This window comes from Penaeus vannamei, chromosome 26 (assembly GCF_042767895.1).
Source record: "Penaeus vannamei isolate JL-2024 chromosome 26, ASM4276789v1, whole genome shotgun sequence".
In the NCBI taxonomy this organism is placed as follows: Eukaryota; Metazoa; Arthropoda; class Malacostraca; order Decapoda; family Penaeidae; genus Penaeus; species Penaeus vannamei.
The window spans coordinates 32,629,922-32,649,222 of record NC_091574.1 but is presented as its reverse complement, the minus strand read 5'-3'; the positions used below and the strand labels follow the sequence as shown (position 1 = coordinate 32,649,222).

Sequence of the window (19,301 nt, the reverse complement as noted above, 5' to 3'; positions counted from 1 at the left end):
TGAGAAGGGAAAATGAGATAATACAGGAGGAGGTAAGAGAAAAGGAGAGAAAAAAGAATGAGGGAGAAAGGGAGAAGAAGGGAGAAAACAAGAGAATACAGGGAAGAAGAAGGAGAAAGGGAAAAAGAAAAGAACAGGGAGAAGGGAGACAAGGAGAGAATGCAAGATGGAGGTAGGAGAAAGGGAGAAATTAAAGAAATATAGGACGGAAGGTAGGAGAGAGGGAGAAACGGAAGTAGAAGGGAGAAATGAGAGGAATACAAAGGAAAGGAAAGAAAAGGAAGAATATGTGAGAAGGGAGAAATTTAAAGAATACAGGAGGAAGGTAGGAAAAAGGGAGCGAAGGAAGAATGAGGGAGAAGAAAGAAGCGGAAGGAAGAATAATTGAGAAGGGAGAAATTTAAGGAATATAATGGGGAAATAGAGAGAAAGGGGGGAAGGGGGAAAACTAAGGGAGAAGGGAAGGGAGGGAGACATAGAAAGGGGAGATAGGATAATGGATCGGAAGGGAGGAAAAGGAAAGCGAAGGGAGAAGAAAGGGGGAATAGAAGTATGGAAGGGGGAGAGAAAATGGGAAATGGAGGAATTAATGAAAAAGTAGAAAGTAGAAAAGAAAAGAAATGAGAAAAATCGGGGGTGATGGGTGGAGAAAATGTAAAGAGAAGAATGAGAGAGAAGGGAGAAGAAGGGTGAAATGGGGAAAAATTAGGAGGAAACAGAAGGATAGAAAGAAACAGAAGAGAAAAAAGAATGAAGGAGAATAGAAATAGAAATGGAAATGGAAAAAAATATATAGGAGGAACCAGAAGACACAAGAAAGGGAAATAATTAGGGATGAGATTTAAGAAATAGGGAGAAAATAGAACGAAAGGAATAGAATAAAGAGGAAAAAGGAGAAAGGAGATGGAAGAAGAGATGGAAGATAAGTAACGAAGAGGTAAGAATAGAGGGTGAGTAAGGGTAAAGTAAGAGAAGAATGGTAGATAATGCAGAGGAGAGCGGAAGGAAGGAAAGAAAGGGAAAAAGCAAAAAGTAGAGAAGAAACAATAAAGAAGAAACTGGAAGAAAGGAGGAATAGGATGAATCAGGGAGGAAGGAGAGGGAGAGAGTGGAAAGAGTGAGGGAGGAGTTAGACGAAGGGAGAAAACAAGAATTAGGGAGAATTAAAGAGGGAGAAAAAACTTTAAAAGGAAGAGAGGAGAAAATGGAAAGAATGTCGGGGACGGCGAGAGAAGGAGAGAGAGAGAGAGAGAGAGAGAGAGAGAGAGAGAGAGAGAGAGAGAGAGAGAGAGAGTTAGAGAGTTGAGAGAGAGGAGAGAGAGAGAAGAAGAGGTCGCTGAGAGAGAGAGAGAGAGAAGAAGAAGAGAGAGAGAGAGAGCAGACTCACGACTTTGAGAGAGAGACAGACAGAGACAGAGAGAAGCGAGAGAGAGAGAACAGAGAGAGAGAGAAAGAGAAGAGAGAGAGTAGAGAGAGAATGTCTGACGAGAGAGAGAGAGAGAGAGAGAGAGAGAGAGAGAAAGAGAGAGAGACTTGACAGACAGACAGACAGACAGACAGACAGAGACAGAGACAAAGAGAGAACAAGAAGGGGAGAAAAGGAAAGAGAAAAGGAAGGAGGACGAAGAAGGGAGAAAACGAAAGAAAAAGGGAGGAAGTAGAAAAAAAAGAAAATAATGAAAAGAAATAGGAACAAAAAAGATGGGAGAAATACGAGGATGAAAAAAAGAAAGAAAAAAGAAGGGGTTTGCTAGACGAAAAAATATAAGGAGGGAAATACGAATATAGAACAAAAAGGAATAGAGAAAGTGAGGAATAAGTGCATGATGTAATCGCCGATAAAATCACACTGCGATCAGCAGACGAAATTGAAGGGAAGGAAAGAGCAAAATGAGAGAAAAAAAAGAGGGAAAGAGGGAAGAATGAAATAATAAAAAGATAAAATGCCTTATCACTATTTTCATAAAAATCTGATCATGCACAGTGAAAATATAACGCCCCCCACAAAAAAAGTACACAAGAAATTAATACAGCAAAATTAATAAATAATTCGCCCCAGTGTCATTTCTTCAACCCCCCTTTCCCTCCCTTTTCCCCTTTCCCTTTTACCCTCCCCTCCCCCCCCACCTTTCCTCTTTATCCCTCCACCCTTTCCTTCCTCTTCCTTCCCTCCTCCTCTCCGCCCTTCCCCATCCCCCCTTTCCTCCCCTGCGCCTCCTCTCCCGCTCGTCTTTCCCTCCCCCTTTTCCTCTTTACTCCTTTTCCTTTTTTACTCCCTTCCCCTCCCCCTTTCCCCTTTCCTCCTTCCTTCCCCCATTCCCCCCTTCCCTCCTTTCCTTCCTCCGCCCTTCCCCCCTATCCTCCTTTAACTCGCCTTCCTTCCCCTTTCCCCCCTTTACCTCGTCTCTTCCTCCCCACCCTTTCCCCTTTACCCCCCCCCCCGGCTCTATTGCGCCATCTTCCGGTCGACGGCGCGAGCGGGGGAACGACAGAGCCCCGTAGACGCTGCGGCTTAATTGGCACTGACACCGAAACGGGGGTGAAGGTGGGGGAAGGGGGGATGAGGGGGGGATGAGGGGGGAGGGGGTGAAGGTGGGGGATAGGGGGAGGGGGAACAGATGACCTAGTCTCATGACCTCATTTGACGAGGGGTGAAGGGCTGACCACGTGACCTCGTCCTCCAAGAAGGGGGCGGTCGGTGAAACGGCGTTGAGGAGCGGGGTGTTGGAAGCGAGGGAGCGTGGGGGTTGGTTGGTCTCTCGGATGGAGGTTTGGTTGGCTCTGGGTGTTGGCAGGGTGTTGTAGGTGATGGTTCCAGGTGTTGGGAGGGTGTTGGTTGCGGGTCATCGGCGCAAGGGGTGTTGGTACTAGGTGCTATGGCAGGGTGTCATGGCATTGTGCCAGGTTTTGACTAGGTGTACTGGTTCTTAAGCGTTGACAGGGTGTTGGTTCTAGGTGTTGTAGGTGATGGTTCCAGGTGTTGGGAGGGTGTTGGTTATGAGTCTCGGCAGGGTGTTGGTTCTGGGTGTTGGCAGGGTGATGATTCCAGGATTGTTGAGCAGAGCAAACACTGTTGGTAGGGTGATGGTCTCGCAGGCGTGTTGGTTCTAGGGTGTATTGTAGTTAATGGCTTCCAGGTGTTGGTTCTAGTGCATGGCAGTGGTAGTTGATGGTTCCAGGGGTTGGCAGAGTGTTGGCAGGGTGATGGTTCTAGGTGTTGGCATAGTGTTGGATCTAGGTATTGGCAGGGTGCTGGTTCTAGAAGATGGCAAAAGAAGGTATTAGGTTCCAGGTGTTGGCAGGGTGTTGGTTTTGAGTCTCGGCAGGGTGATGGTTCTAGGTGTTGGCAGAGTGCTTCTAGGTGTTGGCAGGGTGTAGGTTCTGGGTGTTGACAGGGTGATGGTTCTAGGTGTTGGCAGGGTGATAGTTCTAGGTGTTGGTTCCAGGTGTTGGCAGGGTGACGGTTCTCGGTGTTGGCAGGGTGTTGGTTCCAGGTGTTGGCAGGGTGACGGTTCTCGGTGTTGGCAGGGTGTTGGTTCCAGGTGTTGGCAGGGTGACGGTTCTCGGTGTTGGCAAGGTGATGGTTCTAGGTGTTGGCAGGGTGTTGGTTCCAGGTGTTGGCAGGGTGTTGGTTCTAAGTGCTGGCATTGTTCTGGTATTGGCAGGGTGTTGACTTTGAGTGTTGGCAGGGTTATGGCTTCTAGGTGCTACAGTGGGTGATGGTGTTAGGTGTTGGCAGGGTGTTGGTTCTAGGTGTTGGCATAGTGTTAGTTATAGGTGTTGGCAGGGTGTTGGTTCTAAGTGTTGGCAGGGTGTTAGTTCCACGTGTTGGCAGGGTGTTGGTTCTAGGTGTTGGCAGGGTGCTGGTTCCAGGTGTTGGTTCTCGGTGTTGGCAGGGTGATGGTTCCAGGTGTTGGCAAGGTGTTGGCAGGGTGATGGTCACAGGCGTTGGCAGGGTGTTGGTTCTAAGTGTTGGCAGGGTGTTAGTTCCAGGTGTTGGCAGGGTGCTGGTTCGAGGTGTTGGTTCTGAGTGTCTGCAGGGTGTTGGTTCTCGGTGTTGTTTCTGGACGTTGGCAGGGTGATGATTCGAGGTGTTGGCAGGGTGATGGTTTTAGTTGTTGGTAGGGTGTTGTTCCAGGTGTTAGCAGGGTGTTGGTTCCACGTGTTGGCAGGGTGTTGCTTCTAGGTGTTGGCAGGATGTGGTTCCACGTGTTGGCAGGGTGTTGGTTCCACGTGTTGGCAGGGTGTTGGTTCTATGTGTTGGCAGGGTGTTGGTTCCATGTATTGGCAGGGTGTTGGTTCTAGGTGTTGGCAGGGTGCTGGTTCCAGGTGTTGGCAGGGTGATGGTCACTGGTGTTGGTTCTAAGTGTTGGCAGGGTGTTGGTTCCAGGTGTTGGCAGAGTGTTGGTTCCAGGTGTTGGTTCTCGGTGTTGTTTCTGGACGTTGGCAGGGTGATGGTTCGAGGTGTTGGCAGGGTATTGGTTCTAAGTGTTGGCAGGGTGTTGGTTCCAGGTGTTGGCAGGGTGCTGGTTCCAGGTGTTGGCAGGGTGATGGTGCCAGGTGTTGGCAGGGTGTTGGTTCTCGGTGTTGGCAGGGTGATGGTTCTAGGTGTTAGCAGGGTGATGGTTCTAAGTGTTGGCAGGGTGTTGTTTCCAGGTGTTGGCAGGGTGTTGGTTCTAGGTGTTGGCAGGGTGTTGTTTCCAGGTGTTGGCAGGGTGCTGGTTCTAGGTGTTGGCAGGGTGTTGGTTCTAGGTGTTGGCAGGGTGTTGGTTCTAAGTGCTGGCATGGTGCTGGTTTTGAGTGTTGGCAGGGTTTTGGATCTAGTTGGTTCTGATTGTTGGTAGGGTGTTGGCAGGGTGTTGGTTCTGAGTGTTGGCAGGTTGTTAGTTTTCGGTGTTGGCAGGGTGTTGGTTCCAGGTGTTGGTTCCAGGTGTTGGCAGGGTGTTGGTTCCAGGTGTTGGTTCCAGGTGTTGGCAGGGTGTTGGTTCCAGGTGTTGGCAGGGTGTTGGTTCCAGGTGTTGGCAGAGTGTTGCTTCTAGGTGTTGGCAGGGTGCTTGGTTCCACGTGTTGGCAGGGTGTTAGTTCCAGGTGTTGGCAGGGTGCTGGTTCCAGGTGTTGGTTCTGGAGCACTGGCAGGCAGTGTTGGTTCGTAAGGTGCTAGGTCTCAGGTGATGGCAGGTTGTTAGTTTTGAGTGTTGGCAGGGTTTTGGATCTAGGTGTTGGTTCCAGGTTGATTGGCGTTCCAGGGTGGTTGGCAGGGTGTTGGTTTCAGGTGTTGGCAGGGTGTTGCTTCCAGGTGTTGGCAGAGTGTTGCTTCTAGGTGTTGGCAGGGTGTTGGTTCCACGTGTTGGCAGGGTGTTGGCTCCAGGTGTTGGCAGGGTGTTGCTCCAGGTGTTGGCAGGGTGTTGCTCCAGGTGATGGCAGGGTGTTAATTCTCGGTATTGGCAGGGTGTTGGTTCTTGGAGTTGGTTTCAGTTGTTGGCAGAGTGTTGGTTCCAGGTGTTGGCAGGGTGTTGCTTTTAGGTGTTGGCAAGGTGTTGGCTCCAGGTGTTGGCAGGGTGTTAATTCTCGGTATTGGCAGGGTGTTGGTTCTTGGAGTTGGTTTCAGTTGTTGGCAGAGTGTTGGTTTTAGAGTTGGTTTCAGTTGTTGGCAGAGTGTTGGTTCCAGGTGTTGGCAGGGTGTTGCTTTAAGGTGTTGGCTCCAGGTGATGGCAGGGTGTTAATTCTTGGAGTTGGTTCCAGTTGTTGGCAGAGTGTTGGCTCTAAGTGTTGGCATGGTGTTGTCTGCACGTGTTGGCAGGGTGTTGGTCCTGAATGTTGGTAGGGTGCTGGTCCTATTCGCAGAGTTGATTCTAGGTGTTGGCAGGATATAGGTTCTAGGTGTTGGCAGGGTTTGGGTTTCAGGTGTTGGCAGGGTGTTAGTTCTAGGTGTTGGCAGGGTGTTAGTTCTAGGTGTTGGCAGGGTGTTAGTTCTAGGTGTTGGCAGGGTTTGGGTTCCAGATGTTGGCAGGGTTTGGGTTCCAGGTGTTGGCAGGGTTTGGGTTCCAGGTGTTAGCAGGGTGTTGAATCTAAGTGTTGGCAGGGTTTGGGTTCCAGGTGTTGGTAGAGTGTTGATTCTAGGTGTTGGCAGGGTGTAGGTTCTAGGTGTTGGCAGGGTTTGGGTTCCAGGTGTTGGCAGGGTTTGGGTTCCAGGTGTTGGTAGAGTGTTGATTCTAGGTGTTGGCAGGGTGTAGGCTCTAGGTGTTGGCAGGGTGTTGGTTCCAGGTGCTGGCAGGGTTTGGGTTCCAGGTGTTGAGAGTGTTTATATTCCAGGTGTTGGCAGGATGTTGCTTCTAAGTGATGGCAGGATGTTGCTTCTAGGTGTTGGCAGGGTGTTGGTTCTAGGTGCTGCCAGGGTGTTGGTTCCAGGTGCTGGCAGGGTGTTGGTTCTAGGTGCTGCCAGGGTGTTGGTTCTAGGTGCTGCCAGGGTGTTGGTTCCAGGTGTTGGCAGGATGTTGCTTCTAAGTGTTGGCAGGGTGTAGGCTCCGGGTGTTGAATCTAGGAGTTAGTTTTTGAGGGTTGTGTTCGTGTTTATTGAAGTGAATTTATCCTCCTTTTCCCCGAGCGAAAGAAAATGACTGTTGTTTGCTTATAATGTTTGCTTTCTGTCGTTTTTTTTTTTCCTTTCTCTCAATGCCACTTCCTTTTTCGTTCGTTTTTTTCCCTTCGACTTTATTTCTTCTGTATCCAGAGAGCTTTATTCTTTTTTTCATCTTATTCTCCAACCTCTCCTCTTCTTCTTCGTCTTTTACAGCGCTTACTCTTCCTCCTTATTATTACTTTGATGTGCATTCCCTTTTTCTTTCTGTGTATTTCCTATTCCCTGTTATTCCAATCGTCGTTTTCTTTTTCATTTATTCCCCTTCGGTTTCTCTTTTTTTCTCTCTATTCCTTTGCCCTTATTCTTTCTAGTTCTCTTTTTCCTCTCTCTCTCCTTCACTTAATCTTTCATTGTATTTCATATATCCTGTTATTTCCATCGTCTCTCTCTCCATCTCTCTTTCCCCTCCAAGTTCTTTTTTTTCTCTCTCTCTCTTCTTTCTGAACTCTTTGCAATATCATGCTTTTGTATCAAGAGCCGTGCAATCAAGGAAACCGAGAACCTCCTAAGAAAGCAAAGTAATGGCCGGATTTTACGCGTCTAAGTGCCAGGCGAATGATTTAATAAACAACAAAAATACTCTCTGAATTCCAGACTGACTTCGCTGTTTGCTGCTCTTCAAAAGCTGCTTGGTCAATATTTTCTTCGTTCTTTTTTTTTTATTCTTTTGATCAATGTATTTTTTTTTCTCTCTCTCTCTCACGAGAAACGCAACATAAATCCATGATACAGTATAATGAATATTTTTTCCGCCTCGTGGAACGCTGCAATGAACAGTGTATCACGCTGACCCCGCTTTATGAATAATAGCTCATGTTAGCAACGCTGTTAACAGTGTTTCATGTTAGCAACAGGGTTATGAACATCGTCTTATGAACGGCCTTAAATGACCCAGACGTTTAACCAATTATGTTATGCTCGTTTTGAGGGAATTGCATAGTTCTGAACTACGGTAGTACAGGGATAAATGTATTTTAATAATTTCAGCGCGGCTTCATCGGGGAAGGGTAGTAGCCATTAAAATAACTGACAGCGTTTCATGACTTTCCCCCCAAATTATATTCTTTGACAGCGGTTTGCGATCATTCCGCAAACACACACAAACAAACTGATACCTCCCAACGCTAATGTTTATCACAACCTGTACCTCAGACGTATAATAATGGCCTGGAAATGAACTTCGTGACCTTGTCCGACCCTCAAACTTAGCAAGAATGCGGAAGGGGGGCGAGTTGGGTCGCTGTGGATGGGGGGGAGGTGTATGGGGGGGTGGAAGGGAGAGGGGGATAACCTTCAACTTCTACGCCGATGGACTTGCGTGATGGAGGAGTACAACAGCACATGCGAGACCTCAGGTTCGGGGAGGAGACTCGCTCGAAGGAACGGCTGGGTGTCCGGGGATTGGCTGGTTGTAGAAGGTGGGGGGGGGGGGTGGCAGAGACTGAAATAGGGGGGGATTTGGGGGAAATAGGGAAAGGGACGGGGAGACAGGCGTGAGGAAGGGAGGATCAGGAAGAGGGCGATACGGAAGATCTAGGGAGGAAAGAAAGGAATGGAGAAGAGAACAGGGAAGATCTGCAGAATAAATAAATAAATGGAGAAGGAAAAAAATCTAAGAAGGGGAAAATATATCGAGAGAAAGAGATATGTCATTTTCAGGGAAGAAATAAACGGAGGAAAAAGAGGGAAATCAGGAAAGGAAAGAAAAAAAGGAGCAGAGAAACAAACGATAGGAAAAGAGATGGAGATAGGGAGAGAGAGATTTAAAAAGTCTGGGGAGAAAGAGTTAAAAAAGAAAGAGATAGAAGAAAAATCGTCTGGATTTAAGGAGAAACCAAGATTATAGAGAAAAATTGGGGGAAGAGAGAAAGAGGCAGAGAAGATCAAGAAAGAAAAGGAAGTCACAGAAAGAAATATATAGAAAATCAGGAAAATACAAGGAAGGAACTAGGGAAAAATCTGTGGAGAAAAAAAGACGAGGAGAGAAATAAAGGGAAATCTACGTGACCAAGATAGGGATAGAAACATCCATAGATACTAATACAAAAAGAAAGACAGAGATAAAGATGGATTAGTAGGCAGACAGGTAATTACGTAAACATATCGATAGGTAGAGGGAATGGCATAAGCTCAAGAAGACCAATCGATAAAGCTATAGGTAGAAAGGTGAATAGATATATGGATCGATCGCGAGAAATAGACAGTGAAAGACAAATGCACTGAATATATATACCGATAGAGAGAGAAGAAATACGGACAAATTACTAGAAAATGTATTTATTTGAAATAATCAAGTCAAAAAATCTCAGTTAACGAAGCCGGAACAAAGATAAGATCTATAACATTACCGGAAGTAACGGTGTCTCAGTCGCCAAAAGTGAAGCGAAAGATATATATATATATATATATATATATATATATATATATATATATATATATATATATATGAGAGAGTAGAGAGAGAGAGAGAGAGAGAGAGAGAGAGAGAGAGAGCGAGAGAGAGAGAGAGAAAGAAATAGAGGAAAGAGAGAGAGAGAGAAAGAGAGAAATAGAAAGAAAGAAAGAAAGAAAGAGAGAGAGAGAGAGAGAGAAAGAGAGAGAGCAGAGAGAGAGAGAGAGAGAGAGAGAGAGAGAGAGAAAGAGAGAGAGAGTGAGAGGGAAAGGGAGCAAGGAGAGAGTGAGGGAGAGAGAAAGAGAGTGAAACATGAGAAAGAGAAAGCGAGAGAGTGAGGAGTGAGTGCTAAAGTAAAGGGCAGAGTAAGTAAGTAATTAAGTGAGTGAGTGAGAGAGTGAGAGAGAGAGAGAGAAGATCTGATGAAAGCGAGATAGAATTATACACAAAGAGGAGAGAAATCTGATGAAAGCGAGATAGAATTATACACAGAGAGGGGGAGAAACACGAGTGTTATCCCGACCATTTTTTCTCCCAGTCTCCGCCAAATCAAAAATCCCCAAGTTCCGACGTTGAAACACAAAATTCCCCGTTCGAATCGAGACACGTTATATTTTTCCGACGTGACGTAAACATGTTATTGCGATGCCAGCCGCGATGACGTCATTCGAGAGATACGAACATAGTTAATGATTTCCTTTAGTCGCTAGTGCGTGTGAGCGTGTCATAGCGTGCATGGAGAGTGAGGTCCGTGGTCCTTGTTACTAGTATGAGCTAGTACGATGAGTGAGTGAGAGGGAGACGATGTTTTAGTATAAGGTTCCTTGTTGGGAAGAACCTGGTATTTGAAGCGGGAAAGTTTTGTTATTGTTATCATTGTCATTATTATTATTGTTATTTCTATTATCATTATTATTATTATTGTTATCATCATCATCGTTATTATTATTGTTGTTGTTATTATTATCATTATTTTAATTATTATTATTATTATTATTATTATTATTATTATTATTATTATTATTATTATTATTATTATTATTATTATTATTATTATTATTATTATCGTTATTACTACTGTTATCGTTATCGTTATCATTACCATTATCATTTTTATTATAATCTTCCTTCTCCTCCGCCTGTACATTATCATTTATCATCATCAATTCATTTACCTATGATTTATATCGCTATATATTGGCCGTAATTCTTGTTAATTGATTCATTCTTGTCATTTTTATTGTTTTGCCTTTTTATTCGTCTTGTTATTTGAACGAAAGACTTGACTGTATCCTAATTAGTTCGAGAATTTCGTAAAATCTCGTATTTGCTGAGATCTGAAAACATGTGGGATTAATTATCATTGGTGTTGTTTCCGTTGTGATTAATATTGTCATCATCACCCCCACCATTATCACTATCAATACCACAGTCACCATCACCACCACCATCACTACAGTCATCACCATCACCACAGTCATCACAATCACCACCACAATCATAATCAGCACCACTACAGTCATCACCATCACCACAATCATTGCTATCATCACCACAATCATAACAACCACCACCACTACAATCATCGCCATCATCACCACCACCACCACAATCATCGCCATCATCATCACCACAATCATCGCCATCATCACCACCATCAACAATCTTCGCCATCATCTCCACCACAATCATCGCCATCATCACCACCACAATCATCGCCATCATCACCACCACCACCACAATCATCGCCATCATCACCACCACACCATCGCCATCACCACCACAATCATCGCCATCATCACCACCACAATCATCACGACCACCTCAATAATCACCACCACAATCATCACGACCACCTCAATAATCACCACCACAATCATCACGACCACCTCAATAATCACCACCACCACAATCATCACCACCACCACAATCATCGCCATCACCACCACAATCATCACGACCACCTCAATAATCACCACCACAATCATCACGACCACCTCAATAATCACCACCACCACAATCATCACCACCACCACAATCATCGCCATCATCACAACAATCATAACCACCACCACAATCATCACCATCACGACCACTGTCATCACCATCACGACCACTGTCATCACCATCATCACCATCATCACCATCACGACCACTGTCATCACCACCACCACAATCACGACCACTGTCATCACCACCACCACCATCACGACCACTGTCATCACCACCACCACAATCACGACCACTGTCATCACCACCACCACAATCACGACCACTGTCATCACCATCATCATCATCAAATCCCCATCTGTTCCGTTCCGTGATGATACTCCGCTTATAAACGAAAATTGAAACGTCGACTTAGAGGCTTAAGATAGGGGGAAAAAAGTGTTATAAGTGAAAATCAAAGGCCTTTTTCCTTCGTCTGTGTTGGGAGGAAAGTTGTAAATAAATGAGAGAATGATGAGAGAATGAGAAAGCTGTAAATAGATGTAAATAAAAGCTGTAAATAGTGACTTTGTGAATAAGAGAGATAATGTTTTTTTTTTATTTTTTTTAGGTACGTAGTTAGTCGTGTTGTATCGGTTATTGGTAATTTTATTTTCATTTTCACTGTCATTGCTTTTCTTTTATTTTATTTTAAATTATCATGTGCAGTATTATCATTCTCATTAATTATACTAATCGATTTTATTTTACTTTGATCATCATTACTGTCATCGTAAATAATAACAACGTAAGTATAAATTATTAACAACTCAGTATTATCACTCACGTAACCGAACGCTTTGAAAGACAAACATAACCATCAACTCATTTAAATAATGATAGTAATAATAATAATACAAAATAAAAATAGATAAATAAATAAAAAGAAAGAAATCGCAAAAAAGATAAGTCCGTATCCCTCCTTAACCTCCTTATCCCCCCTCCTAAATTCTCCTCTCCCAACCTCTCCCCCTCCTCACTTCCCCCCCACCCCCCACCTCCACACAACGACCGACCGAAGCCAGCCAATCAACGCTCGTGTCTCTGCCAAACACTCGACCTCCGTTCTCGTCGCTTACGGTTTCGGACGATACGTGGCCCTTGGCTTCGGCGAGGGATTCGGACAGTTTTCCAGCCCCGCGTCCCAGCTGATGAAGTGCGTTCGTCCCGCTCGAGTGGAGGAGATGCGAGCCGGCGGCGAGGATTGACGCGCCGCCGCTCCTGCTGTTTTCTCTTTTGATTTGAGGATCTGGCTCTTGGTTATTGCTTTTTTTTTTGTGTTTTTTTTTATTAGGTTTTCTGTTTTTTGTCTTTTTTCTGGATTTTTGTTTTCTTGTCTTGTTTTTTCTGCTTTTCGGTTTTCTTGTCTTGTTTTTACTCACATTTTATTTTGTCTTTTTGTTCTTGTCTCTCCTTTCCTTTTCCTCCTATCTTCTGTTCTTTTTTCCCCTTTTCTTCCGGTCTGCCATATTCTTCTTCTTCTTCTTCTCTCTCTCTCTCTCTCTCTCTCTCTCTCTCTCACTCTCTCTCTCTCTCTCTCTCTCTCTCTCTCTCTCTCTCTCTCTCTCTCTCTCTCTCTCTCTCTCTCTGCTCTCTCTCTCTCTCTCTCTCTCTCTCTCTCTCTCTCTTTTCCTTCCCTCTCCCTCTCTCTTTCTCTCATTATCTAATTTCTCCTTATTCATTTCTAATTTTCCCTCCTTTTCCTTTCTTTTCATTTTTCCTTCTGCTTTTTCTTTCTTCTTCCTCTCTCATTTTCCCTTTCTCTCTCCCTCTCCTTTTCCCTTTCTCTCTCCCTCTCCTTTTCCCTTTCTCTCTCCCTCTCCCTCCCATTTCGTCCCCTCTCACCCACTCTTTACCGCTCCCTCCCTCCCTCCTTCCCGCCGTCCTTCCTTCCCTCGCTAAAATGGTGCAGAAGAAAGGAGAGTGACGCAATAAGCCAGAGGGAGGGGGGGGGGAGGAAGTTGGAGTGAGGGGGCAGTGGGCAGGGACAGGGGACAGGGGACCGGAGGGAGGGGGCAGTGGGCAGGGACAGGAGACCGGGGGGGAAGGAGGACAGGGGGGGAGGGGGGATTAGACACGTCATTAAATGCGAAGAGAAGGATTGGGCAGTTAGAGGGTCGAACGTTGACGAATAGAGGCTTAGCGAACTCCGTCTGAGAAGGAGAAGGAGAGAGAGAGAGAGAGAGAGAGAGAGAGAGAGAGAGAGAGAGAGAGAGAGAGAGAGAGAGAGAGAGAGAGAGAGAGAGAGAGAGAGAGAGAGAGAGAAGGAGAGAAGGAGAGAAGGAGGGAAGGAGGGAAGGAGGAAGGAGGGGGAGAGGGGGAGAGGGAGAGAGAGAGAGAGAGAGAGAGAGAGAGAGAGAGAGAGAGAGAGAGAGAGAGAGAGAGAGAGAGAGAGAGAGAGAGAGAGAGAGAGAGAGAGAGAAATGGGGAAAGAGAGAGAGAGGAGGGGAGGAAAGAGAGAGAGAAAAGAGAAAGAGAGAGGAAGGGTTGGAAAGGAAAAAGAGGTAGAAAGAAAACGTGAAAGAGAGAGAGAGAGAAGAAAGAAGAGAAGACCATCACGCCGAATGGGTGAGGAGAAGAATCACCCGATAAAGAAGAAGGGGCGAGGGGCCAAAAATCTATTAGGAGATAAAACAAGGAAAAGGCAAAGGTCGTGATGAATGAGGGAGGAGAAGGAAAGATATTAATTCTCAAAGGAAAAGACAGAGAATAAGAGAAGGGGAGAGAGAGAGAGAGAGAGAGAGAGAGAGAGAGATAGAGAGAGAGTGAGTGAGTGAGTGAGTGAGTGAGTGAGTGAGTGAGTGAGTGAGGGAGTGTGTATGTGTGTGTGTATGTGTGTGTGTGTGTGTGTGTGTGTGTGTGTGTGTGTGTGTGTGTGTGTGTGTGTGTGTGTGTGTGTGTGTGAGAGAGAGAGAGAGAGAGAGAGAGAGAGAGAGAGAGAGAGAGAGAGAGAGAGAGAGAGAGAGAGAGAGAGAGAGAGGGGCGGGGAGGGGGAGAGAGAGAGAGAAGAGAGAGAGAGAGAGAGAGAGAGAGAGAGAGAGAGAGAGAGAGAGAGAGAGAAAGAGAGAAGAGAGGGGGGGGCGGGGAGGGGGGAGAGAGAGAGAGAGAGAGAGAGAGAGAGAGAGAGAGAGAGAGAGAGAGAGGAGGAGTAAGGGAAAATATTTATTCATTCTTGAGACTCCTAGAATCTATCAGAAACTGTCGAGGCACCAATTCACTTAATTGAAACGTAATTAAATTGTGAAGAAAGATGTGCGATATCAATCTATATTATTAATTGTCAGAGAAAGATGGACTGAAGAAGAAGCACAAGACAAGACCAATGAAACGCCTGTATCATGTGATGTCTTACTACTACACACACACGCACACGCACACGCACATACATACATACATACACACACACACACACACACACACACACACACACACACACACACACACACACACACACACACACACACACACACACACACACACACACACACACCACACACACATACACGACCATACACACACGCACACACGACCCCACACACATACACGACCCCACACACATACACGACACCATACACATACACGACCACACACACACACGCACGCACACACACACACACACACACACACACACACACACACACACACACACACACACACACACACACACACACACACACACACACACACACACACACACACACACATTCCCAACAACGCGAATGGAAAGGTAAAAGCAAAAAATATTTAGATATTCTGTAAATATAAGAACAGAGAAATATTAAAAGACAAGTATAGTTCTTAACACAAAATCCACGAAAAGATAACATTGTCGACGATATTCCAATTCTGTTACCGAAGAACACATAAGAACATGACATAACCGAACTTCAACGGACTAGAAAAACACATACACACAAAAGAAAGAACAGAAGATAAAAAAAATGAGAGAAAAAAGACGAGAGAGGGAGACAGAGGGGGTGTGTGTGTGTGTGTGTGTGTGTGTGTGTGAGAGAGAGAGAGAGAGAGAGAGAGAGACAGACAGACAGACAGACAGACAGACAGACAGACAGACAGACAGAGAGAGAGAGAGAGAGAGAGAGAGAGAGAGAGAAAGAAAGAAAGAAAGAAAGAAAGAAAGAGAGAAATAGCCAAAAAAGAAAAAAAAAAAAAAACGGGGAAAGAAAAACACAAAAACACAAAACAAAAAAGGGTTAAAAAAAGATGGGGAAAAAACACGACTAACAAACAAACAAACAAAGACCAAGCACCAGAAGCGTAACCGCAGCGAAGACGTCTTCAAGAGGGCGCGAGTATCGAGCGGCCGCCGATGGTTTGAGGATTCGCTCTTGAAAATTTTCGGATACAAAGGGTTAAGTAAAATCACTCACCGACCGAAGGAAGTCTCGGGGTGGGGGGGGGGATCGAAGGGCGCTGGCGAAGGCGCTGACGAAACACCTCCTGTCGGTGCTTTTTTTTTCTTTCTTTTTTTCTTTTCTTTGTTTGTTTCTTTCCTTTTCTATCTTTTTTCTTTGTTTGTTTCTTTCCCTTTTCTTTTCTTTCTCTTTCCTTTTTCTTTCTTTCCTTTTTCTTTTTTCTCTTCTTTCTTTAATTCTTTCCTTATTCTTTTCTTTCTTTCTTTCCTTTTTCTTTACTTTCTTTCTTTCTTTCTTTTTTTTCTTTCTTTCTTTCTTCCCTTTTTCATTTCTTTCTCTTTCTCTTTTCTTTGTTTCTTTTCTTTCTTTTTTTCCACTTTCTTTTTTCTTGTCTTTCTTTTCTTACTTCTTTCTTTCTTTCTTTTTGTTTTTGTTTTCTTTCTTTTCTAAGCGCCGAAGAAGGGAAATGTCGAGGCGAGAATCGGGGTCGAAGGCGGCACCAAGAGGAGGAAAAGACGGAGGTATCTTGACTCTCAGAAAAAAAATAATACTTAAGTTTTATTTATTTCTGTTCGATATGATCATATTTGTTTTATCAGTCTCTCTTCGCCCTCGTTTTTAAGCATTTTTTTTTTTTTAGGTCGACTAACCCACGTTTTTGCTATATTCCTCAGCTAGAAATATGAGAATGACATCAAATGTGCTGGAAAATACAAGCGTCATAAATCAGGTAAAGAATCAGATGACTGCAGTTTAAAAAAAAATCAATCAACCTACATATATAGATGAGATCTGCAACACAGAAAAAAATATACTTTTTTGGGGTCACTTAAATTATTCATCAAAGACTAGTTTTCACACAGAATAGAAAGCAAAGAACACACATTTCACACTTCAAAAAAGAAGAAGCAAAAACACACACAATTCACACTTCAAAAAAGAAGCAAAAAAGACACATTTCACACCAAAAAAGAAGCAAAAAGACACACATTTCACACTTCAAAAAAATAGAAGCAAAAAAGACACACATTTCACACTTCAAAAAAGAAGCAAAAAACACACACATTTCACACTTCAAAAAAGAAGAAGAAAAAAAAGACACACATTTCACACTTCAAAAAAGAAGCAAAAAAGACACACGTTTCACACTTCAAAAAAAATAGAAGCAAAAAAGACACACATTTCACACTTCAAAAAAGAAGCAAAAAACACACACATTTCACACTTCAAAAAAAAAAAGAAGCAAAAACACACACATTTCACACTTCAAAAAAGAAGCAAAAAAGACACACATTTCGCACTTCAAAAAAGAAGCAAAAAACACACACAATTCACACTTCAAAAAAAAAGAAGCAAAAAAAGACACACATTTCACACTTCAAAAAAAAAGAAGCAAAAAAAGACACACATTTCACACTTCAAAAAAGAAGCAAAAAAACACATTTCACACTCCAAAAAAAAGAAGCAAAAAAGAACACACACACATTCCACCCATCAAAAAAAGAAAACAAAAACAAAAAAAAAGAAAAAAAAAAGGAAAAGAGCTTGGTTTTAAACCTTTCCCCAAAACGAGTAAACGGAGAGCCATTTACCTTTCAGCAGTACTCGTGTTTCGTCGGCGTTCTTCTCGGGAGAATATTAATGTCCGCCGCTCGGGCTCCTCCTCCAGCTCTTGTTTCCTTCGTGTTTTTTTCCCCCTTTTGTTCATCTTTGTGTCTGTTATGTCTGGTTGTGTTTACTTTCGTGATGTGTTTCTACTTACTGCTTGTTTGTCGGTCTGTATGTCTCTTTCTATCTCTCACTCTCACTCTCTCTCTCTCTCTCTCTCTCTCTTTCTATCTCTCTCTCTCTCTCTCTCTCTCTTTCTCTCTTTCTCTCTTTCTCTATTTATCTATCTCTCCCACAATCTCCTTCCTCCCTCCTTCCCTCTCTAATCCCTCCTCTGCCTTCTCCCTCTCCTCTTCTTCTTCTCTCTCTCTCTCTCTCTCTCTCTCTCTCTCTCTCTCTCTCTCTCTCTCTCTCTCTCTCTCTCTCTCTCTCTTTCTCTCTCTTCTCTCTCTCTCTCTCTCCTCTCTTTCTCTCTCTTCTCTCTCTCTCTCTCTCTCTCTCTCTCTCTCTCTCTCTCTCTCTCTCTCTCTCTCTCTCTCTCTCTCTCTCTCTCTCTCTCTCTCCTTCTCCTCCCTCTCTCTCCTCTCTCCTCCCTCCCTTCCCTTTCTATCATCCCTCCTCTCCCTCTCTCCCTCTCTCTCTCCTCCCTCCCTCCCTCCCCCTCCTCCCTCCCTCCCTCCTCCCTCCTCTCCCTCCCCCCCCCTCCCTCCTTCCCTCCCCCTCTCAAAAGAGGAGGGTATAATATGGGGCTCACAGCAGGCGTGGTCGTGCTCGGGTTTAAAACTTGGGCTTGAATAGTCCGGTCATGAGGTGGCGGTGTGCGTTGTCAGGGATTTTTTTTGTTCTTTCATCAACTCTTTATTTCTTTCTTTCTGTCTCAGTGTCTGTGTCTGTCTCTCATTCTCACTCCTCTTTTCTTTTTCTTTTCTCTCTCTTTTTTTTTCTCTCTCTTTTCCTCCCTCCCTTCCGTCCTTCCTTCCGTCCTTCCTTCCTTCCTTCCTTCCCGCTTCCTTTTTGCCCTTCCGTTCTTCCTTTCTTTCTTTCTTTCTTCCTTCCTTCCTTTTTGCCCTTCCGTCCTCCCTTCCTTCCTTGCTTCCTTGCTTGCTTCCTTCCTTCCTTCCTTCCTCCCTCTCTCCTTCCTTCCTTCTCCCTCCTCCCTCCCTCCTTCCCTCCCTCCTTCCTTCCTTACCTTCCCTTACCTCTCTTCCTTCCTTTCTCCTTCCTTCCTTCCTTTCTCCTCCCTTCTTCCTTCCTCCTTCCTTCCTTCCTTCCTTCCCTCCCTCCGTCCTCTCTCTCTCCTTCCCTCCCTCCTTCCCTCCCTTCCTTCCTTCCTTTTCCCTCCATCCCTTCCCTCCTCCCTCCCTCCCTCCCTTCCCTCCTCCCTTCCTTCCTTCCTTCCCTCCCTCCCTCCGTCCCTCCCTCTCTCCTTCCCTCCCTCCTTCCCTCCCTCCCTTCCTTCATTCCTCCCTCCCTTCTTTCCTTCCGTCCTTCTACTCCCCTACCCCCTCTCTCTCTATGTATGTCTTTTATTCTTATCCTGCACTTCCTCTCTTTCCGGAAAACAAGGTAGACAAGTATATGTGACTTGTTTATAAGTGAATCTACATTCTTGTTTATTTGTTTATGTGGATTTATGACAATGATTGCGATGACGACGATAAAGATGACGGGGGCTAATGATGATATTGATAATGATGGTAATAATAATGATAATGGTAAGAATGATATTGTTGATAACAATAAGGATAATGATTATAATGATTACAATGAAAATAGTAATGATAATAACAATAATGATGGACTAAGACAGTTATAATGATGATAGTAATAGTAGTAGTAGTAATAATGATAATGATAATAATCACAATAATAATAATAACAATAACAATGATAGTAATAGTGATGATGATAATAATAATAATAATGATGATAATAATAGTAACAGTAATAAAATAATAATAATAACAACAACAACAACCACATCAACACTAACAACAAAATGATGATAATAATGACAATGCTATCAACAACATCACGTCATCCTCACAATTACCAACATCTCCACCATTCTCCATTATTAACTCCCTATTAATACTAACATTCATCTCTCGTGTATAATTCATCTAGCGATTAAAATATCTCCTAATTTACTCAAGAGTATTTTTTTTTTACTCTTCCGTCACGACCCTTTTAAAAAGAGGAATAGGATCTGCAACTTGAGTATCCCGCATTTTTTTTCTTTTCTTCTAATTTTGAATAGTTACCAATTAATCTGATCACCTTTAACTATCGGAGAAAG

General features: G+C 44.1%; 1 protein-coding gene across 1 annotated transcript; it reads right to left on the bottom strand.

Moving 5' to 3' along the window:
• Positions 1–3,700: 3,700 nt before the first annotated feature.
• Positions 3,701–11,080, bottom strand: LOC138866668 (mucin-2-like). Its single transcript, XM_070139845.1, has 9 exons — positions 10,791–11,080; positions 10,442–10,575; positions 7,932–8,081; positions 6,355–6,537; positions 5,791–6,267; positions 5,518–5,685; positions 5,139–5,458; positions 4,163–5,035; positions 3,701–4,063 (listed from the first exon to the last, which is right to left on the bottom strand). The coding sequence occupies exons 1-9, from the start codon at positions 11,078–11,080 to the stop codon at positions 3,701–3,703; spliced, it is 2,958 nt and encodes a 985-aa protein (XP_069995946.1).
• Positions 11,081–19,301: the final 8,221 nt, after the last annotated feature.